General features: G+C 44.9%; 2 protein-coding genes across 2 annotated transcripts; one reads left to right on the plus strand and one right to left on the minus strand.

Moving 5' to 3' along the window:
• Window positions 1-1,348: 1,348 nt before the first annotated feature.
• Window positions 1,349-2,955, minus strand: LOC616364 (C-C motif chemokine 3). Its single transcript, XM_002695625.6, has 3 exons — window positions 2,805-2,955; window positions 2,232-2,346; window positions 1,349-1,830 (listed from the first exon to the last, which is right to left on the minus strand). Exons 1-3 carry the CDS (start codon window positions 2,878-2,880, stop codon window positions 1,740-1,742), a joined length of 282 nt encoding a protein of 93 aa, XP_002695671.1. The 5' UTR covers window positions 2,881-2,955; the 3' UTR covers window positions 1,349-1,739.
• Window positions 2,956-3,745: 790 nt separating this feature from the next.
• On the plus strand, window positions 3,746-14,854 carry LOC100297044 (C-C motif chemokine 14). Its single transcript, XM_002695646.6, has 4 exons — window positions 3,746-3,800; window positions 12,952-13,135; window positions 13,874-13,988; window positions 14,385-14,854. Exons 2-4 carry the CDS (start codon window positions 13,072-13,074, stop codon window positions 14,473-14,475), a joined length of 270 nt encoding a protein of 89 aa, XP_002695692.1. The 5' UTR covers window positions 3,746-3,800; window positions 12,952-13,071; the 3' UTR covers window positions 14,476-14,854.
• The last annotated feature ends 4,833 nt before the right edge of the window (window positions 14,855-19,687 follow it).

The following is a 19,687-nucleotide window of genomic DNA, read 5'->3' on the forward strand; positions in this document are numbered from 1 at the left end:
TCCCAGTGGCGCTAGTGGTAAAGAACCCTCCTGCCAATGCAGGAGACATAAGAGACGAGGGTTCAATCCCTGGGTCAGGAAGATCCCCTGGAGGAGGGCGTGGCAACCCACTCCAGTATTCTTGCCTGGAGAATCCCATGGACAGAGGAGCCTGGTGGGCTACAGTCCATGGGGTTGCAAAGAGTCGGACGCGACTGAAGTGACTTAGCAGGAGGGAGGCACCTCGGTGAGAAGCCTGTGCACTGCAACAAAGACCCAGTGCAGCTAAAATTAATTAATTAAAAAGTATAAAGCTCCCCCAAATGATTCTAATGTGAATTCGAGGTTGAAAAGCACTACTCTGCCTTCAAACCAACCCTGGGTTACTCAACTCTAACAGGAAATAGGCAGCCTTTATGAGAGATGTGCACCCCAAGTAGTGTTACCAGGTGAAAGACAGGAATGCCAGTTAAAACTGAATTTCAGATACACAACAAATAATTTTTGTATAAGCATGTCTCAGCATTGCATGGGACATGCTTATATTAAAGAATTCTTCCCCCTATAATTATATGTAACTGACCACTCTAGCTTCCAAACCTCAGCTCAGATGTGGCTTGAAGGACATTCCCCCACAAAGCAGAGTGCAGAACAATGGAGAAGGTGAGCAAAGCTCTCAGTCAACTGGCGGGTAGGGGATCCTTGCTAGACTGCAGGCAGGGTTGGCTAGACTGTCACCAAGGCAAACACTCAGCACAGCACTACTGTAAGCACTTAGCATCAAACCCAGCACCCAGTAAACCCTCAATAAGAGTTAGCCATCATTTTGACGAAATCATTCATGAAAACACATTTGTGTGTACAAATACACATCACCTTGGTATTCATTTAAGTAGGAAAACTTCCTAGACTGTATCAATTATGATTTGGTTGTAAAATAATGTGTTAGGGCTTCCCTGGTGGTTCAGTAGTTAACAATCTGCCTTCCAATGCAGGGGCCTCGAGTTCCTTCCCTAGTCAGGGGACTAAGATGGCACCTGCCAGGGGTTAACTAAGCCCTGGTACCTCAACTAAAGAGCCCTTGTGCTGTAACTAAGACCCAACACAGTTAAAAATATAAACAATTTTTAATATAGATAAATGAAAATCTTTTTACTTAAAATTATTTTTTAATTAAAAAAAAAGTGTCAGTTTCAACTTTCCAGGGCAGCATCTCCAGGGGAATGTCTGGTGTTCTTGTTCTAGGATGCTTTTTCTTTCTCGTGGTTTCTGCCTCTTTTCATATTCCCCTACTTTCCCCCCAATATTAGTCTCAATCTGTGATTCTGGCTGCTGGGAAGACAAAATCAAGAGTCACCACAAGGAAAAGGCTGGTTTACCTTTTATGGAAGAGCCTTCAATATTTTGAATCACAGTCCTGGGCAAAACCACTCAACCAGCATTTGTTGTTTGGCATGTATGATACGAGTGGTGCCAGGAGAGCGCCAATCACACTGATTGATCCAAGTACTGAGAGTGAGGACAGTTACGGAGGAAGGGGAAGAGGGGGTCAGAGCAGATATTCATGACATCACACACTTCGACGGCGGAAATAAATGACAAAAGTTAAATAGGAGACATTAAAGTGAAGGAGGGCCCCAGTGAGTGGCTGGGGATGGGGTGTGACCCACAGAAGAGGTGCCTTTTGGAGTCCCAGGGTCATTGCCCTGCTTCCCCGACTGTCCATAGAGGGAACATCTTCCCTGCAGCTCCCAGGCCACTCAGGGATTCAGCTCCAGGTCGGTGATGTATTCCTGGACCCAGTCCTCACTGGGGTCGGCACAGACCTGCCGGCCTCTTTTCGTCTTGAAGCTGTGGAGAGCAGCAGAAGGGTTACACACTGGTGAGTGCAGCATTGGGGGGATCCTGAGCCCCCAGAGACCTCTCCCTCCTTCTGCCCCGGACATCTCAGGGCCTGTCCACATGCTCAAATCATGTCCCCTTAACTCTGGGGTTCACAGACCTTCCTGGGTCTCCTATGGGGATCCCCTCGGAAAGCCAGCATCGTTGTTTGGCAAATGAGAGAGGACAGCTTCCTGCTGTCACCCCTTCCCTCTCCTTCCTCTGCCCAGGGGCAGACCCTCAGGACCCTCTGCAGGCCCCAAACCAGGTGAGAAAAGATGGCAGGGGCCCCCCTGGTGTCCTGAGCTCCGAGGAGGTGCCTCAGACCCCCAGGCTTCTTCCCCAGGGCAGGCAGGAAGGCTGGCCCTTACATGATGCCGGGCTTGGAGCACTGGCTGCTGGTCTCATAATAGTCGTCCACGAATTTGCGTGGGATCTGCCGGGAGACGAAGGAGAAGCAGCAGGCGGTCGGGGTGTTGGCACCAACTGTGAGAGAGGGGACAGACCGTGGTAAGTCCTTGTTCAGGGGGAAAGGCAGCCAGCGGCCCCTCGAGGGTCAGGCAGACCTGCAGGAGGCAGTGCGGGGGGTGGGGGTGGGGGTGGGGGAATCCAGGAGGAAGTGGTGTTATTTCAACTGGATTCCAGAGGAGACCAAAGGCTACACTGGGAGCCCACTGGACACAGATTCCAGCTTTTGTCAGAATCCCACCTGGGCCTCATTTTCCCAGGAATCCATAAAATGGGCCTCCCCACCACACTCTCTCAGAGCCAGAGAATAGAACTGTTAAAATCCCCTTTGGGCAGGAAAACTCTGCTCAGGAAATAGTGTCTGAAGTCTCTCTGAAGCTCTCTACTTAAGGGCTCAGGTGAAAGACTTCGGCACTGTGGCCCAAGCCCCGGCCAAGTGTTGGGGACAGGCCAGAAGGAAGGGAAGGCGGACTCACGGCTGGCAGAGCAGGTGTGGGCAGAGAGGGCCGCGGTGAGCAGCAGGACAGCCAGGGCGGCCACGGGGACCTCCATGATGCTGGGCGGGTGAGAGAGTCAGGTGGGCCCAGTGGAGCTGGACTCGAGACTTGAAGCTGCAGCCTCCTGCTGGGGTCTGGGCTGTGTCCTCTCTTTATAGGCAGCCTTGGGACACTAGAGGACGGAAACTTGTGGAGACCGAGGCGGGGGGTGTGTTTTTTGTCACGGCGTTGGTATCATGCTGTGAGTGGCAGAAGCCAGCAAAGCTTCGGGTCACCACAAGGGCTCAGCGTATTTGCAGGAACGCTCGTGTTGCTTACTTGATGGGGAAATGGTTTCCCCAGTGAGAGGAGGTGAGAGGCTGGTGTGACCCTGTGACAAGGTTATGTGGTGCTTTCTCACAAGGGCAGGTCTGTACACCAAGCATCTCCCCACAGAGCTGAACCTTCTGGGACCCACCCCCAGCTGTCCCGACAACACAGCTCTGACCTAGACGATAATACCACGGAGTCTTGAGAAGCCCCCCAACCCAAGCTAAAAGCACATCCTGGGTGGGGACAGATCTGGGGAATACTCAGCTGCAGAAGGGGCCGGAGTGAGGCTGGCCTTTCAGACTTTGGCTCATTCCTCAAACATTGTACCTTAAGCTTTTGATTGCGAGGCATCCATTTCAAAGATATCCATCTGGAATAAGCACATCCCCCGATACAGAACTAGATGATGGGCCAGGCTGCCCTACCCATGGAGTTCCCCTTTTAGAAAGTTCTGGATGACCTAGATAACTGACCATTTGAGTGGCTTCCCTTTTCCCTTCCACACTTTCTGTCTTATCTTTTAAATTCACCAATTAAGAGTGAACATGCAATACCCTGGGCACCCCACCCTCACCCCAATAAAAGCAGAGCCCAGGTCTGAGCTCTCTCCCTCTGTGAGACCTTGCTGTGTGGCCTCAGCAGTTCCAGGTACCCTCCAGGACGGTGAGTAACAAACCTTGTCTTTTCAAACTCCCCTGATGGTTGTTGCTGAGGTGTGTGTTGCAATCACAGTAAGAACCACAATGGCTGATGCAGCTTCAACTTTGGCTCCAGTTGGGAAATGTCAGTGGGGCTCCCACAAAAAATGTAGCTCAGGTGAGTGCCTGCAGGCATCACCATCAACAGGCTGAGGCTGACACAAGACCGCTGGTCTCTGGGTTAGCTGGACTAACTGGGAGCTAATATGAGGAGCTTTAAAATGTTGTTACTCTTTGAATAGCAAAGCTCTCTGCCATGCATTGGAGAAGGAAATGGCAACCCACTCCAGTGTTCTTGCCTGGAGAATCCCAGGGACAGGGAAGCCTGGTGGGCTGCCGTCTATGGGGTCGCACAGAGTCAGACACGACTGAAGTGACTCAGCAGCAGCTGCCAGGGACCTATCCTATGAACATAAACACAATGATGAGATTGTATGCATAATAGTGTTTGTTACAGCTTATTTATAATAGTTAAAAGATGGCTTACAATTACATGAGGTATATTCACCTCTTGTAATAATAATTCACCATTAGAAACTGTGAAAGTAAAGAAATTATACTTTCTTTAAGTAACAATGACATTTCCTATTTCCTTATTGTAAAATCAAGGAGAAAACTCCAGGGTTTGTCTGGTAGCTCAGTGGCATCATTAAAAACTCTTTAACATCTCCCCTTCCCACATCATTTTGTTGGCTTTTCTTCTTTGGGCTTTCATCTCATGGTGCTAACATGGCTGCTGCTGTTCAGGCATCAGTTCAGTTCAGTTCAGTTGCTCAGTTGTGTCTGACTCTTTGCGACCCCATGAACTACAACATGCCAGGCTTCCCTGTCCGTCATCAACTCCCAAAGCTTGCTCAAACTCATGTCCATCATGTCGGTGATGCCATCCAACCACCTCATCCTCTGTCATCCCCTTCTCCCCTTGCCTTCAATCTTTCCCAGCATCGGAATCTTTTCTAAGGAGTCAGTTCTTTGCATCAGGTGGCCAAAGTATTGGAGTTTCAGCTTCAGCATCAGTGCTTCCAAAGAATATTCAGGACTGATCTCCTTTAGGATGGACTGGTTGGATCTCCTTGCAGTCCAACGGACTCTCAAGAGTCTTCTCAAACACCACAGTTCGAAAGCATCAATTCTTTGGTTCTCAACTTTCTTTATAGTCCAACTCTCACATCCATATATGACTACTGGAAAAACCACAGCTCTGACTAGATGGACCTTTGTTGACAAAGTAATATCTCTGCTTTTTAATAATGCTGTCTAGGTTGGTCATAACTTTTCTTCCAAGGAGTAAGCATCTTTTTATATCATGGCTGCAGTCACCATCTGCAGTGATTTTGGACCCCCAAAAAATAAAGTCACTGTTTCCACTGCTTCCCCATCTATTTGCCCTGAAGTGATGTGACCAGATGCCATGATCTTAGTTATTTGAATGTTGAGTTTTAAGCCAACTTTTTCACTCTCCTCTTTCACTTCATCAAGAGGCTCTTTAGTGCTTCTTCACTTTCTGCCATAAGGGTGGTGTCATCTGCATATCTGAGGTTGATATTTCTCCCGGCAATCTTGATTCCAGCTTGTGCTTCATCCAGCCCAGCATTTCTCATGATGTACTCTGCATATAAGTGAAATAAGCAGGGTGACAATATACAGCCTTGACGTACTCCTTTTCCTATTTGGAACCAGTCTGTTGTTCCATGTCCAGTTATAACTGCTGCTTGCTGACCTGCATACAGATTTCTCAAGAGGCAGGTCAGGTGGTCTGGTATTCCTATCTCTTAAATTTTCCAGACTTTGTTTTGATCCATACAGTTGAAACTGGACATGGAACAACAGACTGGTTCCAAATAGGAAAAGGAGTACGTCAAGGCTGTATATTGTCACCCTGCTTATTTAACTTATGTGCAGAGTACATCATGAGAAACACTGGGCTGGAAGAAGCACAAGCTGGAATCAAGATTGCCAGGAGAAATATCAATAACCTCAGATATGCAGATGACACCACCCTTATGGCAGAAAAGGAACAAGCACTAAAAAGCCTCTTGATGAAAGTGAAAGAAGAGAGTGAAAAGTTGGCTTAAAGCTCAACATTCAGAAAACGAAGATCATGGCATCTGGTCCCATCACTTCATGGGAAATAGATGGGGAAGTAGTGGAAACAGTATTTGGCTTTATTTTTCTGGGCTCCAAAATCACTGCAGATGTGACTGCAGCCATGAAATTAAAAGACGCTTACTCCTTGAAAGGAAAATTATGACCAACCTAGACAGCATATTAAAAAGCAGAGACAGTACTTTGTCAACAAAGGTCTGTCTACTCAAGGCTATGGTTTTTCCAGTAGTCATGTATGGATGTGAGAGTTGGACTATAAAGAAAGCTGAGCACCGAAGAATTGATGCTTTTGAACTGTGGTGTTGGAGAAGACTCTTGAGAGTCCCTTGGACTACAGGGAGATCCAACCAGTCCATCCTAAAGGAGATCAGTCCTGGATGTTCATTGGAAGGACTGATGTTGAAGCTGAAACTGCAATATTTTGGCTACCTGATGCAAAGAGCTGACTCATCTGAAAAGACCCTGATGTTGGGAAAGACTGAAGGCAGGAGGAGAAGGGGACGACAGAGGATGAGATGGTTGGATGGCATCACCGATTCAATGGACATGAGTTTGGGTAAACTCCGGGAGTTGGTGATGGACAGGGAGGCCTGGCGTGCTGCGATTCATGGGGTCGCCAAGAGTTGGACACGACTGAGCGACTGAACTGAATTGAACTGACATAGCCAAAGGCTTTGGCATAGTCAGTAAAGCAGAAGTAGATGTTTTTCTTGAACTCTCTTGCTTTTTCGATGATCCAACAGATGTTGCCAATTTGATCTCAAGTTCCTCTGCCTTTTCTAAATCCAGCTTGAACATCTGAAGTTCACAGTTCACATACTGTTGAAACCTGGCTTGGAGAATTTTGAGCATTACTTTACTAGCGTGTGAGATGAGCGCAACTGTGGGGTACTTTGAGCATTCTTTGGTATTCCCTTTTTTGGGGAATAGAATGAAAACTGACCTTTTCCAGTCCTGTGGCCACTGCTGAGTTTTTCAAATTTGCTGGCATATTGAGTGCAGCACTTTTACAGCATCATCTTTTAAAATTTGAAATAGCTCAACTGGAATTCCATCACCTCCATTAGCTTTGTTCATAGTGATGCTTCCTATGGCCCACTTGAGTTCACATTCCAGGATGGCTGGCTCTGAGTGATCATACCATCGTGATTATCTTTTTTGGAGGTCGTTAAGATCTGTTTTGTATAGTTCTTCTGTTCTGTGTATTCTTACCACCTCTTCTTAATATCTTCTGCTTCTGTTAGGTCCATACCATTTCTGTTCTTTATTATGCCCATCTTTGCATGAAATGTTCCCTTGGTATCTCTAATTCTTTTGAAGAGATCTTTAGTCTTTCCCATTCTGTTGTTTTCCTCTATTTCTTTGCACTGATTCCTGAGGAAGGCTTTCTTATCTCTCCTTGCTATTCTTTGGAACTCTGCATTTACATGGGTGTATCTTTCCTTTTCTCCTTTGCCTTTCACTTCTCTTCTTTTCTCAGCTATTTGTAAGGCCTCATCAGACAACCATTTTGTCTTTTTGCATTTCTTTTTCTTGAGGATGTTCTTGATCCCTGCCTCCTGTTCAATGTCATGAACCTCTGTCCGTAGTTCATCAGGCACTTTGTCTATCAGATCTAAACCCTTGAATCTATTTCTCACTTTCAGTATATAATTGTAAGGGATTTGATTTAGGTCATACCTCAGTGGTCTAGTGGTTTTCCCTACTTTCTTCAATTTAAGTCTGAATTTGGCAATAAGGAGATCATGATCTGAGCCACACAGTCAGCTTCCAGTCTTGTTTCTGCTGACTGTATAGAGCTTCTCCATCTTTGGCTGCAAAGAATATAACCAGTCTGATTTCAGTGTTGACCATCTGGTGGTGTCCATGTGCAGAGTCTTCTCTTGTGTTGCTCAGGCATCAGGTCTTCACAGAAAGCCTCATCCACAGGTATAGGAGGGAGTCTCAGAGAGGCAGAGAAAAAGCAGTGTTACTACTGCTTTTAATTTAATTTTTTAACATAATTTGTGATACTAACTATAGATTACCCTCAAAAGTAGTAAAAATTGATTTTAAGTATATAGAAAATAGAAAAATATTGTTTCATTTCTGAAAGTTGGGTAGGCAGCATGGCAACTGTAAGTAAGAATGTGAGGAGTTTTCATCTACATTCTTCCTGTCTTATTGTGGCCTAAATGAATTCTGAGGCTCATCTAAATACAATGTCTTTGCTTAAAGGTAGGGAAAGTTCTATTACCCAAACTTAACCACTATTAACTTGGTTTATTTCTTTCAAGTGCAGTTTTCCCTAGGCTTTTGATATTTCAGTTACTTACTTTTTACCAGGGGAAGGGACATAACTGTAGTCATGATATGGATGTGTCAAGGGAGTGTATGTTCCTCGGTTTTTGTCTCGTCACAACAAAGATTTGGAGTAACGGACATTAAGGCCCCCCTCGGCGTGTCATAGCTCTTGGGTCTTGGACAGATGGTATTATAGCTCTCAGGTCTTGAGCGGACCGTGTTATAGCTCTTAGACAAATCAGTGTTACAGCTCTATTTTATTTAGAAGATAGCAGGAAAATCCATCTTCGAGGCGTGAGGGCACATCGACCCAAAGACATGAAGAGAAGAGCGCCCCAGCGCGCGGGGGAGAAAGAGAGAGAGAGAGAGAGCTAGCTTTGGCTCCTCTTTTTATATGTTTCCCTCCCTGGGCCTGTCCTATGTAAATTGGGTCAGCCAGGAGTGGTGTTTGTTTTACCTGAGGTCCTCACTCGGGTCCTCTGACCTTCCTTTGTTCTATTTTCACCGGCTTTTCCCTTTCTTGTCTTTTAGCCACTGCCATTTTGGACTCCTTTTCCCTATTCTACCTACCTAACAGATGCAATTTGTAGTTTTCTTATTTATACTTAACATTACAAGACTTTCCCAAATCATTCCAGTATTTTTAAGAGCTGCTTAATTTACTCATCCATCAACATAGTGCATTAATATTATCATGTGCTACTGTAGCTCATTTGGACTGTTTTTGATTTTTATTTGCTATAAATACACTGCACCAAATATCTATATGCATAAAACTTTTCGACAAATGATGTGTTTTCCCATAGGATATTTTTCTAGTTGTAGACTTTCTGGGCCAGAAAATAAAGACATTTAGGGCTCCTGATCTATAGAGACACCCTATGTCTAATGTGTGTTCATTTCTATACCCAACTGTTAAACAAGATGATGGCATATTGTGGGGACTGGTGAACGTTTGATGAATGGGAAAAGTGGATTTAAAAGCTGACTTCATCTACCATGGTCGTGTCTGTAGCCCAGACTTCCCCAATTCCATTCTGTCCATCTGAGTCTGGATCAAACACGGCTCAGGCTACTGAAGACTCGATGGCATCAGTAGATATGTCATAGTCAAAACACCTTGAAGAACATTAGAAATGTCTGCTCTGAGAAAAGCAAAAGGGAATGGTATGATCCATAAAGCTCTGTTCGTGGTAGAAGACCAGCTAAGCTTGGTCCCTTAATGACGGCAACTCCTGGCTCCCCCACCTCCTTGTTTGTGAATCATTTCCTCTGAAGCGGTCCGAGCAACATGATGTCATGGTCCTTTTCACCCAGGATGCGGTTTCCAGTGGGACTTGTGTGCTCAGGGTGCTGTGACATTACCCGTAGGTGTCACCCTCTATGATCAGAACAGCTGCAGCAGAGCATCAGATCTGCTCTGTGGGAGGAACTATTAATCTGTAGATCTTTCCATGTCCTTACGGCTCTGACACTAGCATCATCTCACCTCCTGTCACTGGCAAAAAACTTTCCAGCCAATCAGCCCCCAAAAATGAGCAACTGGGCTCTTCTTGGATGCTCTGAACCTCTGTGTGACCCCAGGGACCCCAACATGTGCAACTCATAACAAGACACCATGCAGCAACTTCCCCTCTGATCACGCCCAGCCTCCAGCTTCTCATGCTCTAGAGTTGCCTATAAAGGGACAAGGATACAGGATGGACTCCCGAAGGATGGAGGCAGCAGCACTTGCCCCATTCTATCTTGACTTTGCCCTCTTCCTGCCCATCATCAATGATTTCCCCACGCAAGTCCCCATGCTGCCCTAATCAACCATCTCCTCACCACAAGCCTCAGTTCACGAGTCTTGTCTGTATCACAAGACTCAACTCTCACCCTTTCTTCCTTTTAAAATTGCTTCTCACTGCTCTGGACAGATGTCTAAACCACATCACTTAAGCCTATGGGTTGAGATTCCCCACATGAAAGCAAAAAACTTCACAGAAGCTTTCAAAATGCTCCAAGCTGTTTCCCAAACTTCCCCAAAACTTGTAGCTCTCTTAGATAGGCAGAAGAGGACTAGGACCCACTTTTAGTGGGGAAAATTGAGGTCTAATGCATTCATTCAGTTGAGTGCAGTCACTCAGGCATGTCTGACTCTTTGTGACTCCATGGACTGCAGCACGCCAGGCTTCCCTGTCCATCACTAATTCCCAAAGCTTGCTCAAACTCATGTCCATTGAGTTGATGATGCTATCCAACCATCTCAACCTCTGTCGTCCCCTTCTTCTGCCTTCAATCTTTCCCAGCATCAGGGTCTTTTCCAAGGAGTCAGTTCTTTGCATCAGGTGGCCAAAATATTGGAGTTTCAGCATTCATTAACAAGATGCAAATGCCAGGTTTGATTGGTTCCTAGGATAAGCCAAATGACAGAGCCCCTCGACTCTCCCAAGGAGCTCCACTCTTCGGGTGATGTACAGAAGGTGGCATCTTGCTAGCAAATGTCTCTATGGACCAGATGAAGTTCCCCCGAAAGAGACGAACAGGGGCTCCCTGCTCCAATAGCTATATTCGCTGAAGAGGGAGCCAGAGACTGAGAACAAGACAGGCAGAGATTCAAAACAGTAATTCACGGTCAAGAAGAAATGCTTAATTTACTTGGTTCATTTTGTGCCCTACTCTGCAGGCCCTGAGCATTAACATCTCCACCAACTTCTGGCCGGCCGCCCTCCAACGGGGGAAGAAATTGACCTGGCTTTTGATTGTGGCTCTTTTGAAGTGGCTCTTGATTGCCACTTCCTCATGGTTAGGGCAGACACCTCAGTGCCTACTGTTTCTCTTATTTCTATCCAGATTCACCACAAATTTGTTGATGATCATGGTAGTACCTCCAGCCCATGCTCCTACCCTGGTATCATATCAGGATCATTCCTGCTTCCTAGAGACAGGCAAGGCTTGTGGAGGAAGACAACCCATGGGACATGGGATGAAAAGCAGATAAGCACAGATAGTAGATTTATTTCTTTCTGTTTTTTCCTCTTCCCAGGATGTTTTCTGCATCTTGCTTTTTAATATTTAATATTAAAAATCAAGTCTGTCATGGGCATAGGGAACAAACATATGGTACCATAGAGGAAAGGGGAATGGGATGAATTGGGAGATTGGGATGGACATATATACACTACTATGTATAAAATAGATAACTATTGCATATCTACTATAGCACAGGGAAATCTACTTGATGCTCTGTGGTGACCTAAATGGGAAGGAAAATTAAAAAAGAGGGGACATACATAAACAAATAGGAGATTCACTTTGCTATATAGCAGAAGCTAACACAACATTGTAAAGAAACTATCAGTTCAGTTCAGTCGCTCAGTCGTGTCCAACCCTTTGCAACCCCATGAATCGCAGCACACCAGGCCTCCCTGTCCATCACCAACTCCCGGAGTTCACTCAAACTCATGTCCATCGAGTCACTGATGCCATCCAGCCATCTCATCCTCTGTCGTCCCCTTCTCCTCCTGCCTCCAATCCCTCTGAGCATCAGGGTCTTTTCCAATGAGTTAACTCTTCGCATGAGGTGGCCAAAGTATTGGAGTTTCAGCTTCAGCATCAGTCCTTCTAATGAACACCCAGGATTGATCTCCCATAAAAATTAATGCTAAAAAAATTAAGTCTGTTCTTGTCATTCTATTTGTTTAAGAGGCTGGCTTTAGGTTCCTATACATTAGCCTTTATGTCTATCAGTGGATTTATTCTATTATTCCAACATTGTAGAGTATGTAGTTTAGTGTCAATTATTTTATCATAGATTAGCTACCCCAAATAACACTGTCTTTAAAATTTTCCCCATTTATGAGTTCATTTCCATAAGATAGATTCTGAAAAATAGAATTTCTGGTTCAGAGTATAGACATTTTTACATCTGCTGACCCTCATCCAGCATTAAATCCAGACTTTATTGTAGGGCTGCAATGATTATTTGGCAAATAGTCCAGTTACTGGAAAGCTAATCCTGACTTTCACCACCCTTGCACCTCCAGGCTTTCCAATTCTGTTCTTTCCATCTAGGAAGTGGTTAAGCTCAGCGTATCCTTCTTGAGGCTCAGTGGAGTTTTTACATGTCACATTTAGACACTTAGGACAATTATGGGAGTCTATCAAGGCACCCTCGGAGAAGGTGATGGCACCCCACTCCAGTACTCTTGCCTGGAAAATCCCATGGATGCAGGAGCCTGGTAGGCTGCAGTCCATGGGGTCGCCAGGAGTCGGACATGACTGAGCGACTTCACTTTATTTTTTCACTTTCATGCATTGGAGAAGGAAATGGCAACTCACTCCAGTATTCTTGCCTGGAGAATCCCGGGGACAGGGGAGCCTGGTGGGCTGCTGTCTATGGGGTCACACACAGTCGGACACGACTGAAGCGACTTAGCAGCAGCAGCAGCAGCATCAAGGCACCCTGATCTATGGAAGAAGGCTGTGATCACTCACTTCAGAGAGAAATCTGTCACATGGAAAGGAAACAGCTAAGGCTGATCCCTGGGCGGTGCCAACTTCTGGTCCACCATCTGGAGAAACAACTTTCTCATAAGCACCAAGCAAATTGGTAACTGAACTATGTGTTATGTGCTCCCTGAGCTCCTCTGGTAATCAAAGGCAGCCCTGCGTGGTGCAACTCACAGGACATGACTACACTTAAAATTCCACCATAGACACCTCTGACTTTTATATTTCCACAGCCCAGGGCATCCAGAAAAAGAAGAGAAGACAGCTCACATCCAAGAAGGAGACAAGCAGAAGTGAGTTCCCAAGCCCCTTCTCAGCTCTGCCCACACTCTTCTGCCTGCCTGTCCAGCATCATGAAGGTCCTCGTGGCTGCTGTCTTTGTCCTCTGCACTGTGGCCCTCTGCTCCTGTGCACGAAGTAAGTCTGCTATCCATTGTCAGTTGCTACTCATACTGTAGTCCGAAGTCCAGCCCGAGTGCTGTGGCGTAAGAACCCTTGTGTGAAATTAAAGAACATTGAATGGGGTTTCAAAAATGACATGGTTGCTTTTTTCAAGAAGCTTCAAAAGGAGTGCGTTGATTTGGGCTGCAGATTGGAGTTAGGAGAAGTTTTATCCTACTTTTTAGGTGAGAAACTTGAAGTCTAACATGTTTGCTTGTTAGCATGAGGTAGAGGGGGGCTTCCTTGGTGGCTCCATGGTAAAGAATCTTGACTGCAATACAGGAGATGCTTGAGATGCTGGTTTGATCCCTGGGTTGGAAAGATCCCCTGGAGGAGGGCATAGCAATCCACTTCATTAGTTTTGCCTGGAGAATCCCACAGACAAAGGATCCTGCTGGGCTACAGTCCATGGGGTCACAAAGAGTCAGACATGACAGAAGTGACTTAGCATGCACTTATGCTTTAATTGATCAGGAAAACATTTCCACAAAGGAAGCTGGGAGTAGGGAGTAGATGTTCTAGGGTTTAGTTCCCTGTAGAGAAAGATAGAGATCAAATGAAGAGACAAATCCAAAGACAAGACTAGGGATATTAATGAGAAACTAGCAAATGAAAGAATCAAATGATTTCCAGTTTCCTTTGCCCACCATGTGTTCCTGACCCTCTGGGGCTTGTCTTTGCTCCTGCGTAACTGTTATTCTTATTCCTGTACAGAAAGGGTTCACACCCCACCCACTTGCTGCTTCACCTACACCTCTGGGAAAATCCCCCGTGGAAATGTGGTTAACTATTTTAAGACCAGCAGCAACTGCCCCAAATCTGGTATCATGTAAGTGTCAGTCCTCCTGTTCAACCCTGGGGAGACTCAGGACATGGAGGCGAGGGTGAGGGGTATCCATAGGGGTCAGAGCAGGGAGCAGATCTCAAGAGCACCAGTTCATGGCAAAGGGTCATCCTGGGAAGGTGCTCAGCACTCTTGGGCCTTTTGTCCATACTGGACACAGGGAGAGGTCAATGGGCTGTCTCCTGACATGGGACGAGGCTTGCAGGGAGCCAGGGAGGATGTGGCCAGAAGTGGAGGGAAAAGAGGAAAGGAAGGTGGCAGCAGAAAGGAGGTGGCCTGAGGTTATCTCCATAAATCCCATAGGGATGAAGATGCAGAGACCACAGGTGGTCAAAACCATCCCTACTCATTCTCTGTACTATACGTCTGCCCTCTCCACAGCTTCCTCACCAGAAGAGGCCTATCTGTCTGTGTCAATCCTGCTGATAGCTGGGTCCAGGAATACATCAGGGACCTGGAGAAGAGCCCCTGAGTGGTCCAGAAGGAACCTATTGAAATGTGGGCAGAGACTGGGCCTCAGGGACCTGAGCAAGGGGACTGCAAGCCCGGAAGTTTCCTCTCCCATGAGTCCCTCTCCCCTCCACTCACCACATTCTGGAAACTTTCTTTACTTTAGTTAAACTACTGAAATGTAAATTGTTTTATTCATTTGATGCTTTCTCTGAGAAATCCTATGATGCCCTCTCATTCCCAAGCCCCTTCCCAGTCAATCACGCGGAGGCTGATGAGTAATGATTTATACTCTGTCTCTGGCTACACATCCATCAACAGATGCTTATTGAGTTTTTCTGAGACTTTTCCTCTGTTAAAAATGTCAGAATAATAAAGATTATTTTTATTTCTTAAATATATTTTAGACTTATGGCTTCACTTTTTTTTTCCCCCTTGACAAATCAGTTTCATTGGTTGGAAAGAATAAGAAAGAATGCATAGAGGCATCTGAGCAGAAAGGGAAGTCAAGAGAATGAGGATAAGTGTCATTTCAACCACACCAGCTTTATACCAGAGAAATACTTCTTGTAGTTCAGAAAAAAAGCAAAGGATTGAAAACAAATGTAAACTAATGTGCAGCAAGGAAATTCATCACTTAAATAACACCAAAGCAAAGCATTCGATCATGTGTATTTAAGCTTTCTTAAGAATAAGGACTAACAGCTTTTGAGGACTTACTATGAACCACGGTCTATACTAAGGGATTTACATGCATAGTCTGTTCTTCAAAATCACTGTGCTGTGTGTACTCTGAGTATCTCCCTTTGACAAATGAGAAAACAGTTTCAGTGAGCTTATCCAAGGTCATACAGCTAGTAACGCCATGGTCAAACCTGCAGATGAGAGCAAGACCCACACTCTCAACTTAACACTAAGAAATTGTCTCTTAGTGTGTAAATCACTTGAAGCAGATTTACCAGGAATGCACAATTCCCTGCCAAGAGACAGACTACCTCAGTGAGCCAGAAGTGAGTTGCTGGTTAAAGAAAGGATAGAAATCCAGAGATAGCCTGGCACTGAGACCTCTTCTAGACTGAGGATATTGGCAATTCAGAAGAGGTGGCTAAGAAGGTGAGCTGAACCTTTCTCAGCCTTGCTGGACTGGTGGAGAACAAAGTCCAGGGCTGCCCAAATGAAGGGACAACAAGAAACCATCCTTTGTCTGGGCTGATGCCTTAGAAGGAAAAATAAATGAGAAGGAAACCATCCCTGAACAAGAGGAGGCCAGCTCCCATCATTTGGGGAATTTAGAAAATCTCAAACTCATTGAGTATTTTTAAATACGATCCCAGATGCTGATGCCACAAATGCCTGACAAGGAAGCTTGAGCTTTTTGGTGAGGAACTGGAGGTTATCATGAGTATCCTTGCAGATTTGTAAGAGTAAAATAAATTCCGTAACCAAAAAAATGCAAAAACTGAAATAAAACCTCAGAACAGGTTAAAACCAATAGAAGACGTACCGGTAAAGTTCAAACAGATCAAAATGAAGCAAGGGGAAACAGAAAACTAAAAAATACAAAAGAGAGGATAAGAGCACACAGAGGCTAGAGCAGGGCATCTGTGGTCTGGGTGACCAGAATCTCAAAACGAGAGGAGAAATGGGAATTTGCTGTATGACTCAGGGAACTCAAACAGGAGCTCTGTGACAACCCAGAAAGGGCGGGGCGGGGTTGGGGGGGTGGGGGTGGCGGGCAGCGGATAGAAAGAGAAATGGGAAGGAGGTTCAGGAGGGAGGGGACACAGGTGTAATTATGGCTGACTCTTATCGATGTTTAACAGAAAACAACAAGCTTCTGTAAAGCAATTATCCTTCAATTAAGAAATAAAGTGGCAAAAAAAATAAAGAGAGAATGAGACAGCAAACAGATCTGAAGAGATAACAGCTAACAGTTTTAGAAAACATATGAAAGATATAATTCTGAAGATACAAGGAGGGAGGGCATTATCCCCATTGCTACCAATGGGCCAAGTTTTGTATCAGCCACTCCTACCCTCAGTACTAGCTGGAAAAGGAGAAATACCACTGATGCTGGTCCCTGTCTCACCAGCCAGTCCTGACGGCTTGATGAATAGTGTTCCCTGGGACTTCCCACAGAATATAACGTGGATGGCCTTTCAGCCTCACGTGGTACACCAACTCCACCATGCCCACTTCCACGGTCATTTTCATCCCTTCCTTCTCCATCTGTCATGCAATTCAAATATTTTAAGTTCACTCCACATGAGTCATTAATTTCTCCAGGATTCTGGAGCTTTCCTGTCTGCAAAATTGAACCAACCTCTGGGATCCTTAACGGAAGTAATAGCCTATGTCCAGAAAGAGTTCTCCTAAGTCAATAAGTTTCCCCTAATACATTCTTGTGTTCCAGCTTCCTTGATCAAGCATTCTCAAAATCCAGACCCAAGGTACTCTCCCAGCTCAGGCTGGTACATGTGTGCTATATTTTGTTGTTCCTTTGGAGTTTAGTCCCTTTCCTCTCTTATCAGAAATATAATTTACTGACATGAGAAGACTATGTAACAAAGAATATATGGAAAATATGAATGGTCCTATATCTATTAAGGAAATAACACCAGTAATTTAAATCCTTTGCAAAAAAAGAAATAATCTTCATACCTAGTTGGCTTCAAAAGCACATTTGGCTTCAAACATTTATTGACAAGATAATGGAGAAAGAATAATCTTTTCAACAAATGGTGCCAGAAAAACAAGACATCCATAGACCAAAACCAAACAAAAGAAAGACATCTTGACCTTCACACCTTACACACAAGAATTAACTCAAAATGGATCATGGACTTAAATACAAAACCACAGAACTTTTAGGGAAAAAAAAAAAGAGAAAATCTTCTGGACCTAAGACAAAGCAAAAAGTTCTCAGATTTTACATCCAAAATACAACCCATAGAAGGAAAGATCTATAAATTGGACCTCACCAGTTTTAAACGTTTGTTCTTCAAAAGACCCATGAAGAAGATGAAAAGACAAACTACAGAAAGGGAGAAAAGTCTGCAAACTACAGGTCTAACAAAGCACTTATATTTGGAGTATATAAAGAACACTCAAATCCTAACCTTAAACAAACAAATGAACAATCCAATTGGAAAATGGAGCAAAGTCATGAACAGACATTTCAGTGAAGGATACATACAGATGGCAAATAAGCAATGGTGGTGTGATTGTGTCTTTTTAATCTTTATTTTTTTAAGATACAGACTGAAGTAGTGGGGTAGACAGAATAATGACCCCTCTCTCAAAGTGGCCACTCTGGAATCTCCAGTAACTGTGACTATGTGACATTACACAGCGCTGAGGAATCAAAATAGCCTTCAACTGATTTTCAGATAAGGAGATTACCCTGGGTTATCTGTATGACCCAGTGTCATCACAAGGATCCTCATAAGGATAGCAGGAGTGTCGATGTCTGAGTGATGCAATGTGAGAAAGACTTGAAGGGCCATTGCTGGCTATAGATAAGGAACGTGGCACAACCTCTAGAAATCAACAAAAGCAAGAAAATGGATCATCCCTTGTGTGTGCACGCTAAATTGCTTCAGTTCAGTTCAGTCGCTCAGTCGTGTCCGACTCTTTGCGACCCCATGAATCGCAGCACCCCAGGCCTTCTTGTCCATCACCAACTCCCAGAGTTCACTCAGACTCACATCCATCGAGTCAGTGATGCCATCCAGCCATCTCATCCTCTGTTGTCCCCTTCTCCTCCTGCCCCCAATCCCTCCCAGCATCAGAGTCTTTTCCAACGAGTCAACTCTTCACATGAGGTGGCCAAAGTACTGGAGTTTCAGCTTTAGCATCATTCCTTCCAAACAAATCCCAGGGCTGATCTCCTTCAGAATGGACTGGTTGGATCTCCTTGCAGTCCAAGGGACTCTCAAGAGTCTTCTCCAACACCACAGTTCAAAAGCATCAATTCTTCAGCACTCAGCTTTCTTCACAGTCCAACTCTCGAATCCATACATGACCACTGGAAAAACCATAGCCTTGACTAGACGGACCTTAGTTGGCAAAGTAATGTCTCTGCTTTTCAATATGCTGTCTAGGTTGGTCATAACTTTTCTTCCACGGAGTAAGCGTCTTTTAATTTCAGTTGTGTCCAATTCTTTGCAACTCTATGGACTGTAGCCCACCAGGCTCCTCTGTCCATGGGGATTCTCCAGGCAAGAATACTGGAGTGGACTTCCATTTCCTTCTCCAGGGGATCTTCTCAATCCAGGGATCCAACATGCATCCTTCATGTCTCCTGCATTGGCAGGCGGGTTCTTTACCACTAGCATCACCTGGGAAGCCCCAAATAACAGAGGAGGGCACCCCTCCAAAAAGGAAGGCAGCTTTGCAGATACCTTGATTTTAACCCAGTGAGACTCATTTCAGACTCTCCAGAAATGTAGGAGAATACATTTGAATTGTTTTAAGCCACTAAGTTTGGGGTCATTTGTTACAGCAGCAACAAAAAGCTAATACAACTGAATCACTGCTGTACACCTGAAACTTACATGATACAGTAAATCAATTCTACTTAAATTTTTTAAATAAATAAAAATAAAAAAATAAGAAGCTAATACAAATACTTATGGATAAAATTATACTATAGTGGTTTTAAAACATGGCCAAGATTTCTTTGACTCTCTTCTCGTGCAGAAACAGGGATCTAGGTCCCCTCTCCTTGAATCTGATCAGGCTTGTGACTGCTTTAACCAGTTGATTATGGTAGAAGAGATACAATAGGACTTCTGTGACTAAGTCATAAAAAGCCAGGCAGCTTCTACCTTATTCACCTGGAACACTCATCTTTGACCCCTAAGACTGCCATCTAGAAGGGCCATATGTACACAGTTCCAGTGAAATTCCCAGCCCAGGCACCACATGTGACCGAGGAAGCCGTCTTAGAAGTGGATCTTCCAGCCCAGATGGTGAGGGCTATTTCTGACCTGGACCGCTGGTGGCATCATCACTGATATCACATCTGTGTGGTCAGATCAGTTGTGAAAGAACATCAGCACCTTCTGCTCTGTGGGGAGCAGCAGTTAGCACACGCTTCACAGATCTATCTGACCTTGAAGGAGGCCTGCTGCAATACCAGCTCCTGGCCACCCTCTAACTAGGAAATCATTTCTTCAGAGGAACCTCAAAGAACAAGCAATTTCACCAGAAGTGTTTCCAACCAATGGGGA

Source organism: Bos taurus, chromosome 19 (genome assembly GCF_002263795.3).
Source record: "Bos taurus isolate L1 Dominette 01449 registration number 42190680 breed Hereford chromosome 19, ARS-UCD2.0, whole genome shotgun sequence".
Taxonomy (NCBI): domain Eukaryota; kingdom Metazoa; phylum Chordata; class Mammalia; order Artiodactyla; family Bovidae; genus Bos; species Bos taurus.